At 43.0% G+C, this 22,799-nt stretch overlaps 1 protein-coding gene across 1 annotated transcript in view; it reads right to left on the bottom strand.

Moving 5' to 3' along the window:
• LOC144693566 (60 kDa lysophospholipase-like) overlaps nt 1-22,799 on the bottom strand; it is a 123,160-nt gene that overhangs the window by 73,814 nt on the left and 26,547 nt on the right. The window contains 4 exon segments of the mRNA XM_078563408.1: nt 13,800-13,926; nt 14,039-14,122; nt 20,581-20,706; nt 22,492-22,603. Coding sequence (XP_078419534.1) covers nt 13,800-13,926; nt 14,039-14,122; nt 20,581-20,706; nt 22,492-22,603 — 449 coding nt within the window.

The raw sequence follows: 22,799 nt of genomic DNA, 5'->3' as shown, positions 1-22,799 counted from the left end.
CAATCCATACCAATATATTACCCCTAATCCCATGTGCTTTAATTTTGCACACTAACCTCTTACGTGGGACTTCATCAAAAGCTTTCTGAAAATCCATATACACCACATCCATTGGTTCTCCCTTATCTTTTCTACTAGTTACGTCCTCAAAAAACTCCAGTATGTTTGTCAAACATGAGTTCCCTTTCATAATCATCCATGTTGACTTAGTCTAATCCTGTTGATATTTTCTAAGTGTCCTGTTACCATATCCTTTATAATAGACTCTAGCATTTTCTTACCACTGATGTTAGGCTAACCAGTCAGTAATTCCCTGTTTTCTCCGTCCCTCCTTTTTCAAATAGTGGGGTTGCATTTGCCACCCTCCAATCTGCCAGGACAGTTCCAGAATCTATAGAATATTCTTCCTGAGACCCTTGGTTCCCTGCTATTTCTGGGAAGTTATTTCTGTCTTCTTCTGTGAAGACAGAACTAAAGTAGTTGTTTAATTGCTCTGCCATTTCCTTGTTCTCTATTATAAATTCTCCCGTTTTGGACTGTAAGGGACCTACATTTGTCTTCACTAATCTTTTTCTTCTTACATACTTATAGAAGCTTTTACAGTTCGCTTCTATGTTCCTGCAAGTTTACTCTCATATTCTCTTTTTCCCCTCTTAATCAGCCTCTTGGTCCTCCTTTGTTGAATTCTAAACTGGTCCCAATCCTACGGCTTGCTATTTTTTCTAGCAACTTTATATGAGCCCTCTTTGGATCTAATACTATCACTAATTTCTTTTGTTAGCCATGGTTGGGCCGCTTTTCCTGTTGTGTTATGCGCCAGAAAGGAATGTATAACTGTTGCAATGCATGCATTCATTCCTTAAATATTAGACATTGCCTATCCACCATCATGCCTTTTAATGAAATTTCACAATCTATTGTAGCCAACTCACCCATCGTACCTTCATAGTTTCCTTCGTTTAGATTTAGGATCCTAGTTTCGGAATGGACTACTTCATTTTCCACCCTAATGAAGAATTCTATCATATTATGGTCACTCTTCCATAAAGGACTCTGCGCAACAAGATTATTAATTGACCCCTTCTCGTCGCACAATACCAAATCTAGGATAACCTGTTCCCTTGTTGGTTGCTTGATGTACTGGTCTAAAAAAACGCCTCATACACACTCCAATATTATTGCTAATTTGGTTTCCCCAAATCTATATGTAGATTAAAGTCACTCATGATTACTGTAGTACCCTTGTTACATGCACCTCTAATTTCCTCTTTAATGCTGTCCCCTACTTTACCACTACTGTTTGAAGGCCTATAGACAACTCCCATTAATGGTTTCCACATGTTGTTGCTTATTAGCTCCACTCAGAATGATTCGACATCTGGATTTTCTGAGCCAATATCCTTTCTCACTACTGCACTGATTTTATCTTTATTACATCTGGGACTTGTGCCAAAATTGGGAGACCGATTATTAAAACTAGTTAAGCAACGGTCTGACATAGTCATACTCATGGAATCATACCTTACAGATAATGTCCCAGACATTTGTCTTCACTAATCTTTTTCTTTTTACATATTTATAGCTTTTACAGTTTGCTTTTATGTTCCTGCAAGTTTACTCTCATATTCTCTTTTTCCCCTCTTAATCAACCTCCTGGTCATCACCCACCCTAGGTCTGTCCCACCAGCAGGACAGACCCAACAGAGGTGGCAGCACAGTGGTATACAGTCGGGAGGGAGATGCGCTGGGAGTCCTCAACATCAACTATGGATGCCACAAAGTCTCATGGTATCAGATCAAACATGGGCAAGGAAACCTCCTGCTGATTACCACGTACTGCACCAATCCCACCCCCCACCCTCCGCTGATGAATCAGTACTCCATATTGAAGACCACGATGCTGATGGAAGAAATAGTTGTTTTTCAGTCTTTTGAGATTAAACTTTATGTGCTGTAATAAGGCAGTAAAATTAAACAAAAGCTATTGGGGAAAAGAACAGATAGTGTGGGAGAAGAGACATTGGTACTTGGATCAATCTTAGAAACTGCCTAAATAAGATAGTGTTCTGCTACAATTCTGGAAAGCTGACTTCAAGGGGTTTCATTGATGGAAAATTACTAAAGAGAGAGGAACTGTTGAATCCTGTGGATCCTCATCGCCAGTTTGTTGTGAGAGGTGGCCGAGTTGGTACTATTGATAGGTTTGATCAGCAGACACTTATTAGGTGGAAACTACTTTTAGTTTATTTACAAAGGTATACAGCAGCAACTAAACATGTGCTTTCACTTCAAACTCTATCTCTACAACAAAAACAGAATTACCTGGAAAAACTCAGCAGGTCTGGCAGCATCGGTGGAGAAGAAAAGAGTTGACGTTTCGAGTCCTCACAACCCTTCAACAGAACTGAGTATGGTTAGGAGAGGGGTGAAATATAAGCTGGTTTAAGGTGGGCGGGGGGAGAGAGAAGTTGAAGGGGGGGCAGGTGGTTGTAGGGACAAGCAAGCAGTGAACATATCTATCTCTACACTACTCACTACTAACTACAGAGGTAGCCCGTGCTAGTCTCCCATTGAGTACTAACAATCATGTGATCTTCCTTAACAGTATTCTTCTTAAAGGATATTACACACTAAATAAATCCATAATTACCACGGAAAGAAAGATGGACAACTTTTTCAGTGAGTTCAAACGATATGGTTTAAACAAAGACCCCAGGTCATAATTGGATACTGTGATGTTCAGAGAAAATTCATAGGATGATATGGCCTGTCAATAAAGTAACCCAGGTCGATCCCCTGAGAAGGGGTATAGGAGGTTGAACACTTCGGCGATCTTTTCCTGCAGTCGCGAGCAACCCGCCAGTAGGAGAAAACCAACCAAGTATTAGAAGAAGAATCTGCAATCATCAGGAGCTGGCCATTTCAGGTGATTGTATGACTAACATTCTGATTTGAGCATTCTGATGACTGATACTGTTAAATTATTCATTTGCTGGGCGTAGAGTAACACAGCAGTTTTGTTTTTCATTAATTTCCTTTCTCTTATTCTTTCTCAACCTATTAAATCTGTAATCATTTTCTGTAATATTTTTTAAATAAACTTTAAATTAAAATTAAATAAACTTCCAAGATAAAAGGAGTTGGAGTCTCAAGGAAGCTAATCAGTGTTTCTACCTGGAAACAAGGTCCATGTGATTCAGATTGCCATGGAGATGTGCTTTCAGAGGGGAAAGGTTTGAGATATCCCTGGAAACTCTCAGACAAGACGCTCCACCACAATTACAACTGAAAAGCCAGAAACCTGCTACTGCTTGGAGTACCATTGTGGAATCATCACCAGAAACCTTCGACCTTCATTTTTATTCCTTCAGTGAACTAAAAGAGATATTCCAGGCCTTCAACATTTCCAATCTCCATCTTGAAGGATAAGGTGGACATAACAATTGGTTCTTAAGGCTCAAGCTGAGATGAAAAATATCCCTGACTGACCCACCTTCCAATGTCAAGCAGTCAGCTTCATGCAAGTGAATCCCAGATAAACAGCATTAAGCGTAACTAATTTTTGAGTGAGTCATCAATTTGTTCTTTTGTAATTCACAGGTTAAAATGAACCACGAGCTTGAGTGGGTGTTTAAGAACAAAAAGATTTATTGAACTGGTGTTGATTAGTGGGCCTGCATAAAGAAGAATAAAATGACACACTCAAATTTAAAGAGGAAAACCCATAAACGATCTAATAACTTAGTATATGGCAAGAAAATTAACCTTTAAATTAGGATTGGATTTGGATGATCATAAGTGGAGATAGCCTGGTGTCTGAAGCAGAACAATGGATGCAAGGTACAACCTGCCACCTGAGCGCTGTTTGGCTTATAGCATACCAAAGACTGTTCAAAGATGGTGTATGGGAATTGATCAGGTTAAAAAAACAAATTTGGGAAAAGAACACAAAAGCTAGTGATGGAGTGACAGTGGTCGATCAATTGTTAAGACTGGTCAAGCAATAGCCTGACAGCAGAATTTTACATTCTGTGGGTGGGCGTACACCAGACCCAATTCGGCATAAAATCACGCGAGATGACGTGGGCGAGCGTCCTGACGTCATCATGCTCTTGCATGATATTTCGTTCAGCAGGCGCTTGCGGCAGTTTGAAGTGCGCCCGCCGACAATTAAGTAGGCAATTAATCTCATTAACAGCGTAATTGTCTGCGATTTTTCGTGGCCAGTTCAACCTTACGGTTGGCGGACGGGCGAATTAGACAGGTGGACTTTACATTTTTGATGAAACCTCATCCAAAGGCGGGATGAAATCATCGTTAAGAAAAAAAATGAAAATAAATATCTGGGAGCAGCATTTTTATGAGGGATGCTTTCAGGTACTTGATTGTGATGCATAGACATATTTTTGCAGCTTTTTTTAGTGCTTTATTTTATTATTTGCAGGTCTGCAGCTCCCTGAGGCAGCTGTCTGCCTTCAGGGAGCTCTCTCGAAGCGCTCACCCACGCCCACAGTGACGTCGATTCCCACTCTCTTCCCGCCTCCACCCCAGCGGTGCTAAGCTTTTCAGCGCGCATTTCACACTGGCTGTTAATTGGTCAGCCAGCGTGAAATCACGATCGGGGGCTTGTTTCCCATCCGCTCCTGGGCCCGCTGATCACACACGCCCGACGACGGAAAAATTCAGGCCTTGGAATCATACCTCACAGACAATGTCCCAGACACCACCATCACCATCCCTGGGTATGTATTGTCCCACTGGCAGGACAGGCCCAGCAGAGGTGGCGGCACAGTGGTATACAGTTGGGAAACAGTTGCCCTGGGAATCCTCAACAGCGACTCCGGACCCCATGAAATCTCATGGCATCAAGTTAAACATGGGCAAGGAAGTCTCCTGCTGATTACCACGTACCACGCACCCCTTCTCAACTAAGGAATCAGTACTCCTCCATGTTGAACACCACTTGGAGGAAGCACTGAGTGAGGCAAGGGCACAGAATGTACTCTGGGTGGGGGGGGCTTCAATGTCCATCACAAAAAGTGGCTTGTTTGCACCACCACAGACTGAGCTGGCCAAGTCCTAAAGGACATAGCTGCTAGACTGGGTCTGCAATAGGTGGGGAAGGAACCAATAAGATGGGAAAACCTACTGGACCTCATCCTCACCAGCCTGCCTGCCACAGATATTTCTGTCCATGACAGTATCGGTACGACTGTGCGGTGGTCACTCCTGGATACTGTCTTCACATTGAGGGTGCCCTGCATTGTGTTGTGTGGCACTACCACCGTGCTAAATGGGATAGATTTCAAAGAGATCTAGCGACTCAAGACTGGGCAACTATGAGGCGCTGTGGGCCTTCAGCAGCAGCAGAATGGTACTTAACCATAATCAGTAACCTCATTGTCCGGCATATCCCACACTCTACCATTACCATCAAGCTGGGGTTCAACTCTGGTTCAGTGAAAAGTACAGGAGGGCATGCCAGGAGCAGCACCAGGCATACCTAAAATTGTGGTGTCAACCTGGTGAAGCTACCACACAGGATTACTTGCATGCCAAACAGCATAAGCAGCAAGCAATACACAGAGCTAAGTGATTCCACAACCAATGGATCAGATCTAAGCTCTGCAATCCTGCCACATCCAGCTGAGAATGGTGGTGGACAATTAAACAACTCACTGGAGGAGGAGGCTCCACAAATATCCCCAGCATCAATGATGGGGGAGCCCAGAAAATACGAACACGTGAGCAAGGAGCAGGAGTAGGTCATTCAGCCCCTCAAGCCTGCTCCACCATTCAATAAGATCATGGCTGACCTAATAGTAACCTCACATCTGCATCCCGCCTACCCCCGAAAACCTATCACCCACTTGCTTACCAAGAATTTATCTACCTCTGCCTTAAAAATATTGAAAGGTTCTGCTCCCACCACCTTATCATGAAGAGTTCCAAAGACTCATGAGCCTCTGAGTGAAAAAAATTTGCCTCATCTCCATTTTAAATAGGCGACCCCCTTATTTTTAAAGAGTGACCCCTAGTTCTAGATTCTCCCACAAGAGGAAACATCCTCTCCATATCCACCCTGTCAAGTCCCCTCAGGATCTTATGTATTTCAATCAAGTCGCCTCTTACTCTTTTAAACACCAGCAGATACAAGCCTAGCCTGTCCAACCTTTCATCATAAGACAACCCGCCCATTCCAGGTATTAGTCTGGTAAACCTTCTCTGAACTGATTCCAATGCATTTACATCCTTCCTTAAATAAGGGAACCAATACTGTACACAATATTCCAGATGTGGTCTCACTGGTGCTCTGTATAACTGAAGCATAATCCCTCTACTTTGTATTCAATTCCCCTCGCAATAAATGATAACATTCTATTAGCTTTCCTAATTACTTGCTGTACCTGTGTACTAGCCTTTTGTGATTCCTGCACTAAGACACCCAGATCCCTCTGCATCGCAGAGCTCTGTAATCTCTCACCATTTAGATAATTTGCATCTCTTTTAGTCTTCCTGCCAAAATGGACAATTTCACATTTTCCCACATTATACACCATTTGCCAGATCTTTGCCCACTCACTTAACCTATCCACGTTTTTTTGTAGACTCCTTATGCCCTCTTCACAACTTACTTTCTTACCTATCTTTGTGTCATCAGGAAATTTGGCAACCATCCCATCCATTCCTCCATCTAAGTCATTTATATAAACTGTAAACATGTGAGATCCCAGCACTGATCCCTGTGGCACACCACTCATTACATCTTGCCAACCTGAAAAAGACTACTCTCTGCCTACTCTCTGCTTTGTTAGCCAGCCAATCTTCTATCCATGTCAATATGTTACCCCCTATGCCATGAGATTTTATTTTCCCCAATAACCTTTGATGTGGCACTTTATCAAATGCCTTCTGGAAATCTAAGTACAGTACATCCACCAGTTCCCCTTTATCCACATCACATGTTATTTCCTCAAAGAAATCCAAAAAGTTAGTTAAACATGATTTCCCATTTACAAAACCATGTTGACAGTGCCTGATGACCTTGAGCTTATCCATGTGCCCTGCAATAGCTTCTTTAATAATAGCTTCTAATGTTTTCACTTTGATAGGTGTTAAGCTAACTGGCCTGTAGTTTCCTGCTTTCTGTCTCCCTTCCTTTTTGAATAAAGGAGTTACATTTGCTATCTTCCAATCTAATTGGACCCTCCCTGAATCTCGGGAGTTTTGGAAAATTAAAACCAATGCATCAACTATCTCACTGGCCACTTTTAAGACCCTAGGATGAAGTCCATCAGGATCTGGGCACTTGTCAGCCGCAGCTCCATCAATTTATTCAGTACCACTTCTCTGGTGATTGTAATTTTTCTGAGCTCCTCCCTCCTTTCCATTTCCTGATTTATAGCTGCTTCTGTGATGTAACTTGTATCCTCTATAGTGAAGACTGATGAAAAATACCTGTCCAATTCATCAGCCATTTCCTTGTTTTCCATTAACAATTCTCCAGACTAACTTTCTATAGGAACAACGCTCACTTTGTTTACTTGTTTCTTTTTAAAATATTTATAGTAACTCTTACTCCCTGTTTTTATGGGGAGAATTTTTGCTATGGTGGGCGGGCTGGGCGGGAGTGGGCTGTGGCGGGCGCGGAGCCGATCGCCGCCCGCGATTGGCTGTGCGCCAGCATTTTACGCAGGCAGGCCAATTAAGACCCTTCCAGCGTAACGCGCAGCCGGTAGCACTCAACGTTTTCTGTGCGGGCAGGGGGAGGAGGGAGAATCAGGGCCTGCGCTCTTTCGCACATGCCTCAGGGAGATTGCTGCGCTCTTTCACGCATCACGAAGGAGCTCAGTAATCTCCCTGAGTCACGGAGCTGCCTCAGGGAGATTGAATGGATTATAAAAGTTTTTAATAAATAAAGTAAAAATTTATTTAAACATGCCCCATCATGTGGCAGTGTCAAATGAGCTGGGACATGTTTGTGAAGTTTGGAAAATTGATTTAAATATTTTATAAAACCTTCAGGAAACCTCATCCCGCCCATGGATGAGTTTCCTGAAAAACACGAAGGCCGTTTGGGCTCTTTGCCTGCCCACCAATCTTAAGGTTGAATGGGCAGCGTTTTTAACGAGTTAAGTTACTTTTATAACGGTCTTATTAGGCCGTTGACAGTTCGGCGAGCACACAGCTGCCTCTGGCACGCGCCTGCCAAATGAAATATTAAAATGACACACAATGACGTCGGGACACACGCACGATGTCATCACGCGTTATTTTACGCCATGTGATTACTATTAGGGGGCCTATACATGGCTCCCACAAGTGACTTCTTGCCTTTACCATTTTTCATCTCTACCCAAACTGTTTCCGCATCCTGATTTCCTGAACTTAGGTCATCCCTCTCTATTGTGCTAATACCATCATTAACTAATAGAGCCACCCTTCCAACTTTTCCTCGCTTCCTGTCCTTCCTAAATGTCCTATGCTCTTTAATATTCAGGTCCCAATCCATGTTCTCCTGCAGCCATGTCTCTGTAATGGCTATCAAATCGTACTTATTTATTTCTATGTGCGCTCTCAAGTAATACGTTTTGTTTCAAATGCTTCGTGCATTCAAATACAGAGCCTTTAGTTTTATTCTTTTATTCTTTTCATAACCTCTAGTCTCATCTGTTGATTTACTGTTAGATTTGGACTCTCTATCCCTTCCTGTCACTATTTCTTTTCATTTTCCTTTCTCTTTCGCCTTGTCTCTACTCTTTGATTTACCACATCTTCCTAAATTTGTACCTTTGCCGCCACTACTTAATTTAAAACCCTCTCTACTTCCCTGGTTATGCGGTTCACAAGAACACCAGTCCCAGCATGGTTCAGGTGTAGACCGTCCCAACCGTACAGATCCCACTTTCCCCAGTTTTGGTGCCAGTGCCCCACAAACCGAAACCCACTTCTCCCACACCAGGCTTTGAACCACACATTCATCTCCCTAATCTGATTTGTTCTATGTCAATTTGCACGTGGCTCAGATAATAATCCAAAGATTATGACCTTTGAGGTTCTGCTCCTTAATTTGGTGCCAAGCTCCTCATACTGACTATGCAGAACCTCCTCCTTTGTGCTGCCTATGTTGTTGATACCAACATGGACCATGACGACTGGGTCCTCCCCATCCCATTGCAAGTTCCTCTCCAGCCCTGAGCAGATGTCCCGAACCCTGGCACTGGGCAGGCAGCACAGCCGTCTGGACTCATGCTGTTTGCTGCAGAGAACAGTGTCAATCCTTCTAACTATACTGTCCCCTACTACACTACATTTCTTGTAACTCCCCCAGCTTGAATGGCTTCCTATACCACATGGCCAGTTAGCTCAGCCACACTGCAGCCCCCACTCTTAGCCAAACAAGCTGAAAAAACCTCAGACCTGTTGGACAATTGCAAGGGCTGAGGCTCCTGCCCTCTGGGTCGCCTTACCTGCCTCACTTGCAGTCACACCCACCTGTTCCTGACCACTGATCAAATTAGAAGACTCCATCCTGAGGGGTGTGACCACCTCCTGGAACAAGGCATCCAGGTAACCTTACCCCTCCCTGATATGCCGCAGTGTCTGCTGCTCAGCCTCCAGCGCAATAACTCGGAACCAAAGTTCTGCAGCTGCAAACACTTACTGCAGATGTGTTTGCCCTGGATCACACTGGTATCCAGCAGCTCCCACATCCTGCAATCACAGCACATCACCTGCCCTGTCATCTCCAATATGTGTTAATTAATTGATTGCTAATTAATTAATTACAATTAATTAATCTTACACTTCTCAATAGTTTTTCACACTGACAGTAAACTTTACAATACTGATAAAACAATACAGTACTTACAACATTGATAAAACTAATAATACCAATTACTGGTATACCTGCTCCTTCTGCTGCACCAAAGTGGAAATCAACTACTGGAGGCCGAAAAAGACTAGAAGATTTTTAAAAAAGCACCTCCTTTAACCGAACTCCCCACTTAGCACACTTTACTACTTGGAGTAAATCTTACCTATAGCACTTCTTCACCCCTATGACCGGATTCCCAAATATACTCACTCAGTCTCTGTCTCACTCAGGCCGAAATCTCCCCTCTGACAGTGTACCTCTTACTGACTGTGCACTTTAAAAGTCCCTTTCCTATATAGAGCTGTAATGAGTCACATCAGTGCAAAATATAAGGCTGAAGCATTTGCAACAACCTTCAGCCAGAAATGCTGAGCGGATGATCTATCTTGGCCTCCTCCAGAGGTCCTCAGCATCACAGATTCTAGTCTTCAGTCAATTCAATTCACTCCACGTGATATCAAGTAATGACTGAAGGTAGTGGATACTGCAAAGGCTGTGGGCCCTGACTATATTCCGGCAATAGTACTGAAGACTTGTGCTCCAGAACTTGCCGTGCCCTTAGCCAAGCTGCTCCAGTTCAGCTACAACACTGCCATCCACCCAGCTATGTGGAAAATTGTCCAGGTATGTCCTGTACACAAAAAGCAGGACAAATCCAACCCAGCCAATTACTGCCCCATCAGTCTACTCTCGATCATCAGTAAAGTGATGGAAAGGGTCATCAACAGGTGCTATCAAGCAGCACTTGCTTAGCAATAACCTGCTCACTGACGCTTAGTTTGGGTTCTGCCAGGGCCACTCAGCTCCTGATCTCATTACAGCCTTGGTTCAAACCTGGACAAAAGAGCAGAACTCAAGGTGAGTTGAGAGTGACTGCCCTTGACATCAAGGCAGCATTTGACCAAGTGTGGCATCAAGGGGCCCTAGCAAAACTGGAGTCAATGGGAAGCAGGGGGAAAACTCTCCACTGGTTGGAGTCATACCTAGCACAAAGGAAGATGGTTGTGGTTGTTGGAGGCCATTCATCTCAGTTCCAGGACATCACTGCAGGAGTCCATTAGGGTAGTGTCCTAGGCCCAACCACCTTCAGCTGGTTCATCAATGACCTGCCTTCCATCATAAGGTCAGAAGTGGGGATGTTCGATGATAATTGCACAATGTTCAGCACAATTTGTGACTCCTCAGATACTGAAGCAGCCTATGTTCAAATGCAGCAAGACCTGGACAACATCCAAGCTTGGGCTGACAAGTGGCAAGTAACATTCATGCCACAGAAGTGCTAGGCAATGACTGCCTCCAACAAGAGAGAATCCAACCATCGCCCCTTGACATTCAATAGCATTACCATTGCTGAATCCCCCACTATCAACATCCTGGGGGTTACCATTGACCAGAAACTCAACTGGACTAGCCAAATAAATACTGTGGCTACAAGAGCAGATCAGAGGCTAGAAATCCTGCAGTGAGTAACTCGCCTGCTGATGCCCCAAAGCCTGTCCACCAACTGCAAAGCACAAGTCAGGAGTGTGATGGAATACTCTCCAATTGCCTGGATGAGCACATCAAATGCTGCCTTGATGTGAAGAGCAGTTACTCTCACCTCACCTTGAGTTCTGCTCTTTCGTCCATGTTTGAACCAAGGCTGTAATGAGGTCAGGAGCTGAGTGACCTGGTGGAACCCAACAACTCTCAAGAAGATTGATACTATCCAGGAAAAAGCAGCCCACTTGATTGGCACCCCATCCACAAACATTCACCCCCTCCATCACCGATGCACAGTGACAGCAGTGTGTACCATCTGCAAGATGCACTGCAGAAACTCACCATAGCTCCTTAGACAGCACCTTTCAAACCCACAACCACTACCATCTAGAAGGACAGGGGCAGCAGACACATGCGAACACCAACACCTGGAAGTTCCCCTGCAAGCCACTCACCATCCTGACTTGGAAATATATTGCCGTTCCTTCACTGTTACTGGGTCAAAATCCTGGAACTCCCTCCCTAACAGCATTGTGGGACTGCAGCAATTCAAGAAGGCAACTCACCACTACCTTGTCAAGGACAATTAGGGGTGGACAATAAATGCTGGCCTAGCCAGCGATACCCACATCCCATGAATGAATTTTTTAAAAAGTTAGTTAAACACAATTTGCCCTCTTATTAATCTGTGTTGGTTTTCCTTAATTAATCCACATTTGTCCACGTGACTATCAATTTTGTCCAGAATTATCATTTCTAAAGGCTTTCCCAACAGGAAGTTAAACTGAATAGCCTGTAAGGTTTCCCACCACTGAGGCCAAACTGTTTGGCCTGCAGTTGCTGATTTTATCCCTAGATCCTTTCTTGAACAAGAATGTAACATTTGCAATTCTCCAGTCCTCTGGCCCCATCCCTGTACCTAAGGAGGTCAGGAAGATTATGGCCACTACATCCACAGTTTCCCCCCTCAATTCCTTTAGGTATCCTCAGATGCACCCTATCCAGTCCTGGTGACTTATCAACTTTAAGTACAACCAGTTTATCTCATACCTCTTCTTTATCAACTTATAGACCATCCGGTGCCTCAGCTACCTCCCCTTTCACTACAACTTTGGTAGCACCTTGTTCCTTGGAAAGGACAGATGCAAAATCCTCCTTTAATATCTCAACCACACTCCCTAATGCCATGTGTCAATCCCCTTTTAGGCCCCTAATCAGACCCACTCCTCTTACCATCCTTTTACAATTTATATGCTTATAGAAGAATTTGGATTCCCTTTTATGTTAGCTGACAGTTTCTTCCCATACTCTTTCTTTGCTTCTCTTATTTATTTTTTCATTTCCGTTCTGAACCTTCTTTATTCAACCTGGTTCTTACTTGTATTATCCACCTGACATCTGTCATATGCACCTTTTTCTGCTTCATTTGCTCTCTATCTCTTTTGTCATCCAGGGAGCTCTGGATTTGTTTGCCCAACCTTTCGCCTCGTGGGAATGTACCTTGACTTTTCACAAACTATCTCCTCTTTAAAGGCAGCCCATTGTTCAGTTTCGGTTTTGCCAATCTTTGATTCTAATTTACCTGGGACAGATCCGTTCTCATCCCATTGGTGTTGTCTGTTCCCCCATCTCCGTTGTACTTTTTTTCCCTCCTTTGAGGCACTCCTTAAAACCTTTTTCTTTGATCAAACATTTGGTCGCCTGCCCTAGTTTCTCGTTATGTACCTCAGTTTCAAATTTTGTTTGATAATGCTCCTGTGAAGAGCCTTAGGATGTCTTACTACATTAACAGTACCAAATAAATGTTGAATCTTGTTGTTATTCATAGCATATGACCACTTGGAAAGTAAATAGACCATTTGCAAGTTATTTTAAGCTCTAAAGTTACTCAAAAATGTCTCTTTGGTATTTGCAATTCCTTCCACATTTCTACACCACCCATCTCCTTTTATTCCCCTCATCTCCCCATGTCCTATCACTTTTCATTCCCATCTCAGCCGCCACTGTTCTTCCCCACCTCTCAATCATTATCTTGCCCCTCTGATTATTCTTTCTTACTCTACTCCCCACCTTTGTTCCTCGGACTCAAATTATATTTCCTGCAAGTCAAGAAGATTGTCTGTGGTTTCCTTAGGCAGGAGTGTAGAATTGAAAGGGAATTACTGCTTTATTGTGTGGATTCACAACATCACATTCCAAGTACTGGAAAAATACTGATTTTAATAATTTTGATGAAAAATCCCTGTTCAAAACATGCTGTACATATCCAGGTTACTTTGTTTCAAATTTCCAACATTCAAAAAAAAATTTTAAGTTACCAAATCATTCTGAACGAACAATATTTGTTAATTCCTTTTGACAAAATCTTCCTTCCCATTGTGTTGAGAGAGAAGGAAGGAAGTGCTCAAGATTGCAAAATAATCAAATTATAACAATTTACCTTCAATTTCCAGTTCAGCATTGACAAGTGGACTCAGGTTAGGTGAAGAAAATGCAGTAAAGCTTCCAGCATCAATTTTTTTCACCCGATTTCCTCTGTATAATCTGTGTTGAAAATATAGGCAAACCTAAATAATTGGACAAAATGTCAGTAATGCAAATAAAAGTTAATAAATAGGCTACTGAATTATCGTAACAAATAAGATCAGACATTTAATCTCGTCTGAGGCACACACTTACCTCTGGTATAACATACTGGCCGGCAATCAGCAGTGCCCCAAGCAAATTATCAAAGGCATCATTTCTCATCTCATAGATGGGTATCTAGGAAAACAATGGAAGCTGTAAAATCTGATTTGGCAAAGCATAAAATATGTAATGGAGACAGTACAATACTAAATTCATTGGTTAGAGATTATTGAGGAAACTGGTTGTTATGCATGACTTTTTTGTTACACTATATGACTTGTTATTTCCTTCCACCCAGCTCCCCGCATTCCCCAAAAAATACATGTGGCCAAGATAACTGTTGAATGATCCACTCTCAATGAGGATTCCCAATTTTTGAGAATAAGAAATAGGAGCAGGAGGGGACCATATGGTGTTTCAAGCCTGCTCTACCATTTAATAACATCATGGCTGATCTCAGTGCCACTTAGCGACATAATCCCCATATCCCTCGACTCCTTTAGAGTCAAGAGATATGAACCTTGGCTAAATTCAACAACAGAACAATCAGGACCCTCTGGGATGGAGAATTCTTAAGATTCACAATCATCTGAATGAAAACAAATTCTCCTTATCTCGGTCTGAAGTGGCCGACCCTCTTCTCCTGAGACTCAACTGGGTGACTGGGAGTAGCAAAACCAGGACCAGTTCCAATTCCCATTTAAAAGTGGACCCATTGACAATTGACCTTTCCTCGCGAAATGCTCCCTAGCTTTAGATCTCTAGCCAGGGGAAATAGCATCTCAGCATCTACCCTATTAAACTTTCTCAAAGTTTTATATGTTTCAATGATATCACTTCTGATTTTTCTAAACTCAGACAGTATCAGCCCATCATATGGCAACCTTCTCACCCCATGAAGCTTCATGTACTGCACCTCTTCCAAGTTAAGCATATCCTTCCTTAGGTACAGAGACGAAAACTATACATTGTACTCCAGGTGTGGTCTTAACAAAGCTTTGTACAATTGTAGCAAGTTTTTGGGCTGGATTTTCAAGTCTGGGCAGGAAAGGTAAGTCAAGACTGTTTCTTGACATCCGCCTTTTCCCCCTTCTCATAAAAAGAAAAAAAACACATTGCATACACTATAATTTGCAGTTCTAAGTTACCCACATACACAGTTTAAAAAGAAAGTTATCACAGCAAACAGAAAACTATTTCTGGGTCCCAGACTTGCCCCTGGGGGGTAACAGAATTGAATCACAATTTTCATGGGGCAACCTCTTAATTGATGTAGAGATGGCTTTTTGTCGCCAATTAGCGGCTGCGGTGATGGGAATGGAGTCAACCCAGTTGAAATAGGGCCATGATTTAAATTCACCGTGGCAGCCACTTTGAGTGGTGGAAAAGCACAGCAAAATTTCCCATTGAGTTTTCGCCTGCACTGCTGTCTTCCATTATGTCTCAGGAAACCAGAAGCCTGCAACCAGGACAGGGCAACCCCTAATTTTTCTGACAGTGACATGGAGGTCATGCAGGAAGCAGTGAGGGAGATTCTCCTCAGGGAGGGTGGTAGAACGAGGCCACCCATTCAGAATAAAAGGCCAGGTCAAAATCACAGCCACAGATAGCAAAGGAAGCATTGTAAGGCAAACCTGGATCCAATGTCAGAAGAGGTTCAATGACCTGATAAGCTCTGGCAAGGTGAATGTAACCCCTAACCCTCAGGACAGGTCTCTGGGTTATTCACCCCAAGAGACACGCCAGCTCAGGAGACTCAGTGTGTATGCTGCTCCTTGATATAGGAAGGGTGTTCCATCTGGTGGATAAAATGGCTTCTCCCCAAAGCCTTAGTTTCATTCAAGAAGACTTCAGCAGTCGCATGACTATGGCATACAGTACATTAGAGGCAGCAGTGCACAAGAGCATTTCTCCAAACATCCCCCTTTTCATAAAAAGAAAATAAACACATTGCATACACTATTGCAGTTCTAAATTACCCACATACACAGTTTAAAAAGAAAGTCTTCACAGCAAACAGAAAACTGTTCATTCTAGTCTGTCTCACTTCCGCCTGTCACTACATATGCATTGCACACATAAATGTTCAGGTCTTCAACTGCTTCGCATGCGGGTTGTTGTCGGTTGTTCATCTGCGTCTGCTGGTTCCAAGGGAACTGGGTTGCCTCTCCAGCGAATGTTGTTGCGTGACGAGTATTGCTACTGATCCTTTGCATTTGCTCTGGGACTGATGGCCATTCCATTACTTGTTCAGTTGGTGAAATCAGCTCTTTCTTATCAGCTGTCTGCTGTGAAGAAGCGGCTTCTCTGGTTGCACATATGTGTCTACGATTGGGACAATATATCTGATCGTTTACTTTCATCATATACAATCGAGGTGATAACTTCTCTACACTGGTTCCAAGCTGCCAAGTGGGCTGATTTTGTTGGGAGCATTGAATGTTTCCACTCCGACTGGCTCTCCAACTCTCAACTCTGGCAATGATTTGGCCGCTTTTTCAAAATGAAATTTGACTGTTGTTTCATTTTGATTTTGTCACTCACTCCCGTGACTACTTCTGGCTTCAGTAGATTTTTAGCTATTGGAAGAATAGCTTGGGTGTGGCATGACATTAGTCGGCGAGCTGGGCTACTTCCCATGCCTTCAGTATGTATGTTTCTCCACTCTAGGATCGCCTTGTACACATCTGTGCTGTATCTACTCGATTTTTTGATGATCGCTTTCACAACCTGACAGTCATGCCTCCATTGCCAGTTACAGGATTCTTTGTGGTCAGATGACCATCAATTGTCCTTGGCAGCTTTTCCTTCTGCTCTTCTGCCCCCCGATGCCAGAAGGTGACAACTCCCTATACTGCCCAAGCGCTTACTGCCCGCTCTCCCTGCCAACTGCTCTATGCCAAGGGCAGCTGCTTGTTAGTGGCCGTGAACTCCTCTGTGCCATTTACCCCTGTATGAAGCCCAGTTAATCCCCTGGCCATGACTGGCTCTGCACTGTGTGCCCACCTCCCTTCTTCTAGTTCACCCCAGGCAGCACATGCAGCCCATGCACCCCCATGAAAATCTCATTTTCACTAACTCTTGTTGAGCTCATCAAGCACCTCAATTGGCCTTAGTTAGGGACCGGGTGAAATCATGATCCCACCCTTCCACCAGCCCTGGTTAAAGAAGGTGGCTTCATATTTTCGGGCCCCGTCCACCTCTGTTTGCACCCCTGGTCGGATCCGAAAATTCAGCCCTTCTTCACTGTTATACTCCAAACCCCTTTGCAATACAGAGCAACATACCATTTCCCTTTCTAATTGCTTGCCGTACCTGCATGTTAACTTCCTGTGTATCATATACAAGGACATCCAAATCTCCCTGCACGCCAATATTTGATAGTTTCTCAGCACTTAAAAAATATTCTGTTTTTCTATACCTCTTACCAAAGAGAAATCATATTCGGCAAATCTATTAGAGTTTTTTGTGGATGTAACTTGCAGGGTAGATAAAGGGGGATCAGTGGATGTAGAATATTGGATTACCAAAAAGTATTCACTAAAGTGTCACACAATAGATTGTTACACAAGATAAGGGCTCGTGGGATTGGGTAGTATATTACCTTATTTCCCTATCTTAGACTACATCTGCTGCCTTCTTGCCCACTCACTTAATCCAACTATATCCCTTTGCAGACTCCATGGCCAGAATTTTACGGCCCCTCCAGCCCAATGGGATATTACAGTCCTGCCAAACTGAATGGAGATTTTAATGACTTGCCAGGGGGAGACATGCCGCGGCGAGGCTGTAAAACCCTGGCCCATGTCCTTCCTGTAGGTTACTTTCTCAAAAAGCTTTGCATTCTCAGTAAACTTGGATGAATTATACTTGGTCCCTTCATTGAAATCATTAATATAGGCGGTAAATAGCTGAGACCTCAGCACTGATTATTGTGGCATGGCAATAACCTGCCAACCGACAAATGATATTTATTACCACTCCCTGTTTTCTGTCCTTTAACCAATTCTTTACTCATGCTAATGAGAAAATAAGAAATAGGAGCAGGAATAGGCCGTATGGCACCTCAAGCCTTCTCCATGATTCAATAAGTTCATGGCTGATCTGATAGTGGCTTTAACTCCTCTTTACTGACTGCTCCCATAACCTTTGACATTCTTATAGATCAAAAATCTGAAAACTCAGGCTTGAATAAATTAAATGACTCACGCTCCACTGCTCTCTCGGGTAGAGAATTCCAAAGATTAATGACCATCTGAAAGTAGAAATTCGCCCTCATCTCCATCTTAAATGGGAGACCCCTTATTTTAAAAATTGTCCCCAGTTCTAGATTCCCTTAGAAGGGGAAACATTCTCTCAACATCTATCCTGTCAAGTCCACTCAGAATCTTATATATTTCAATAACATCACCTCTCATTCTTCTAAACTCCAACCTGCTTAACCTTTCCTCATAAGACAACCCTTTCATCCCAGGAATTAACCTAATGAATCTTCTCGGTACTGCCTTCACTGCCTGTATATCTCTCCTTAAATAAAGAGACTAAAACTGTACACAGTACTCTAGGTGCGGTCTCACCAACACCCTGTATAGTTGGAGCAAGACTTACCCACTTTTATACTCCATTTCCCCTATCAATAAAGACCAACATTCCATTTGCCTTCCTAATTACTTGCTGTACCTGCATGCTAACCTTTTGTGATTCATGTACAAGGACAGCCAATCTTTCAATACTGAAGCATTCTGCAGTCTATCTCCATTTAAGTAATGTTCTCTTTTTCTACTCTTGCCACCAAAGTGGACAGCCTCACATTTTTCCACGTTACACTCAAATTTAGGCGACCATGACAGAGTAAAGACTACTGTTCTCAATTCATACGAGTGGTACCAGACACTGACATTTAGAAATTTGAAAAGAAAACCGAGCCATACATTTGTGGGATTTGCTAGAGATAAGAACATGATGATTGATAGATGGTATAAGTCAATGAAGGTTAAACAAGACTTTGAGAATCCTAGGGAGGTGTTTCTGGTGGAAGAATTCAAGAATGGTATCACTTTAGGAATAAGGCAAGAAATAATAAGGTATTAGATAGGGTCAGAGTAAGAGAGAATGCAATAAGGTCTCAATTAGTATGTAAGCATACAAAGCGTGGTCAATAAGGTAGGTGAGCTGCAGGCGCAGTTAGCCACATGGGATTATGACGTGGTGATAACACACAGTGGCCCAAAAATGAGCAGGACTGGTAGAAGGTTTGGCCAATCAACTGTTCCAGCAGTGCCACAGGGAGCAGTGGTCACTGCAGGCAGTCCCAAAAATGAACAGCAATGAAGCCAGACTCTGAGATAAGTCTGGGGCCTTGCTGAGGCCAGGTTGGTAGGCTTCATTGAGAGGCTTGGGAGCTAGATTCAACAGGGCAAGGTGAAGGGGAAACACAGGGGGTGGGCTGAAATAATTTGAAGTATGTCACTGATGGACACAGGGTGCCAAATCAGAAGGCACCCTCACCCCCAGCACAGCCACAAAACTCAGCAGGTTTTACTGGGCAGCCCGGACACTTGGTGCCAACCTCCCCTGCCACTTGTAAAACACCAGCAGTCGCAGGAGGAGGCTCTTAAGTAACCATTAATTGGCCACTTGGCTTCAATTGGGCCATGGGTAAGTGGGCTGTCCGACACCTCCCCCACTGTGGGTAAAATACCTGCAGGGGTGGGGACGGGCGAGTAGTCAATGGGCACGGCACCACTATCATACATCCAATTTTTCAACCTCATATCTGCCAACTCACCCCAAGGGAAGGTTAAAATTCCGGCCATGGTATACAAAAGAAAGCTATGATGGACCTTTATAAAATACAGATTCAGCCTCGTGGATAATTGCGTCAAATTCTGAGTGCCACACTTTAGGAAGGATGTGAAAGCTTTAGAGAAAGTGCAGAAAAGATTTACAAACATGGTTTTTATGAATATGGTTCCAGGGATGAGGGATTTCAGTTATGTGGATAGATTGGAGTTTCTGGGGTTGTTCTCTTTAGAGAAGTGAAGGTTGAGAGGAAATTTGACAGAGACGAACAAAATCATGAGGAGTCTGGACAAAATAGATTGAAAGAAACTGTTCCCTTTGGTCGAAGGGTCAAGGACCAGAGAACGCTGCTTTAAGATGAATGGCAAGAGAACCATTAGGAGAAGCTTTTTTATGCATCGAGTGATTAAGATCTGGAATGCACTGCCCTAAAGTGTGATTGAGGTAAATTTGATCATGGCTTTTAAAAGGGAATTGGATAAACACTGGAAGAGGAAAATAAAATGCAGGGCTATGGGAAAGGGTGAGGGAGTGGACACCAATGGACACATATGGACATGACATGCTGAATGGCTTCCTCCTGTGCTGTAGCCATTCCAAGATTCTATGATATAAGTAATAACAGGAACAAAGTCAATGATGATTGCCTTACTCTTGATCTATTTAATTACACCATGTATAAATTCTATGGTTACAAAATATTCGACATGAATTGGATATTTAAGTCACTGCATCGCCTTTCTTGTCAATATAGGGCTGTGAGTTACATCTCTTAAAGCATTGCAACTTACCCGAGAGCCAGTCAAGATGATGGGCTTTCCTTGGTTCTCACACATGAATGAAAGGGCTGAAGCTGTGTAAGTCATTGTATCTGTGCCATGAAGGATCACAAAACCACTGTACTGTTGGTAGTTATTCTGAGGGAAAGAATAAGATAAAGCTTACAGAGCAGTAGGTCTGTCAGAATGGTTTTCTGGATACTCAAGGAATCTACGAGCAGCAGGTTGGATTATTAAGAATAGAACTCATATCAAGTTATATTCCAGCAATGAATAAATTGCATTTTTATCTTTCATGCTATACACCAGGCACTTCAAGCCACTGTAATTGTGCTGACAATTGAGTTGACAAAATAAGCACCAATATAACAATTGATTTGATCATTTAAGCCCTATGATAGAATTTTACTCTTAAATGACCAACACATTTTGGCCCTGAAATCTGCATGGCCACATCCAATGTAAGTGCTGGGATGCAATCACCTGGGACCTTTGATGCTGACCCCACCAAAGTTTGTCTGGGTATTGAGTATGCAGCTGGCAGACTCGCCTACCATAGGATGATGCAACATGGAGAAGAGTGGCTGATTGTAGGGAGATCGTGGAATTGTCAGAAAGAAAGCAACACTGCCTGCCCTCTTTGTAAGAGGAGTGCATTAAAATTATTATTTTCAATACTTTTTCAATTGAGCTCCAGAGCACAATCCCAGCCTACATCTCCAGGTGAGAGCCACATGCTCCATTTCAGGGCCAGGTGCTTGCCAACTGAGAACCGTGAGAATAATTAGCATTAGAAATCAGTGCCTCCCCAAGCCCTATCCTCATCCATCTGATTGGCCGTGTACAGGGAAGCTGGAGTCTCAACCGCTTACAAAGCCCCAAAGAAATATCCAAATGTAAACCCAGGGCCTGGCATATATCTGGGTCCTGGTCTCATGTGCAGTTCTGTTGGCAGAGTCCTGCAGGGGTATGATCGAAAGGTTGCAGAAATGCAGTACATTTATATTAATTCAGATTTATTGCTGATATCTGTTTTCTATATTTAAGTGTCATCTTAAGACAGTTTAAAAATGTAAAAGAGTATGTTTATTTAATAAAAACATTATGCATATAATATGGTGCCGAACTGTTATCACTACATTTAAATCAATAAAACAGCTTTATCCTGGCCCATCCACTTTTATGGTTGGTGGACAGGCCAGAAAAAATTGCTTTCAATTGCCTCCTTAATGAGCTTAATTGCCTGCTTAATTGTTGGCAGGTGCGCTTCCGACCGCTGCAGGCACCCGCCGAGCGAGATGTCGCGCGAGCACGCGATGACATCGGGATGCTTGCCTAACATCATCCCGTGCTATTTTGCAGCCAGACGGGTCAGGTGTGTACACATCCGCAGGACGTAAAATCCTGGCCCATGACTTAGCAGTTTTATTGTAATAGACATTGATAAAAACCTACTGCCTAAAATTGCTAGATTCCTGCTGACTATAAATGCTATTGATCATTCTAGGATGAATTACCTTTGTGTTGAAGCATATCTTTGGGGCTGTTGAAAGGCCCAGTAACAGAACTCATGCCTCCCCTAAGCACCCATGGAATCCACCAAGACTGGTGTGCTGGAATGGAATTCCCAGAGTGTCTGAAAACATCCCCACCACCATCCTTGAAATGCAAACTGCTGTTGCAATGAAGGAATGGTTGCGAGATTAAGAGGCCATTTCACTCACCCATTCAGGATTTCAGACAAGAGCTCAACTAGGTCAGAAACTTAATCCAAGTTCTGCCCAAAATTCCCATCCAATGGCAAGAGATCTCCCTGAAATACTGTACTTCATACCAAGAAATTCAGGCCTTTATGATTTGGCTTACATGACTCCTTAGCTTATCTGTAAAATCCTCTAACCTGAGATAACCATCTCAACTCACCTGTATATCAATCACAATTTTAGCCCAATTATCTGTGGTCATGTTACAGGAGTCCAGCAAAGGTGAATGTTCAAGTACAGTGTATATGATTCTTTTGCCTGACTTAGATGGACTGTAAACAGAATAAAAGGCAATTACATTTCTAACATGGATAATGTTTAAAAGTACTCAATGTCAACAAATAGGTCACTAACTAAACTTTATTTGTGTCTCACACATGCAACGTGACATCCTTGACAATAAATAGAACTAAAAACTATCTAATTTCTGTGCCAATAAAATCTGATTTACTTCCCCCTTACTAACAC

The sequence above is a fragment of the Cetorhinus maximus genome, chromosome 18 (genome assembly GCF_964194155.1).
Source record: "Cetorhinus maximus chromosome 18, sCetMax3.hap1.1, whole genome shotgun sequence".
In the NCBI taxonomy this organism is placed as follows: domain Eukaryota; kingdom Metazoa; phylum Chordata; class Chondrichthyes; order Lamniformes; family Cetorhinidae; genus Cetorhinus; species Cetorhinus maximus.
This window is presented reverse-complemented; position numbering and strand designations above follow the sequence as displayed.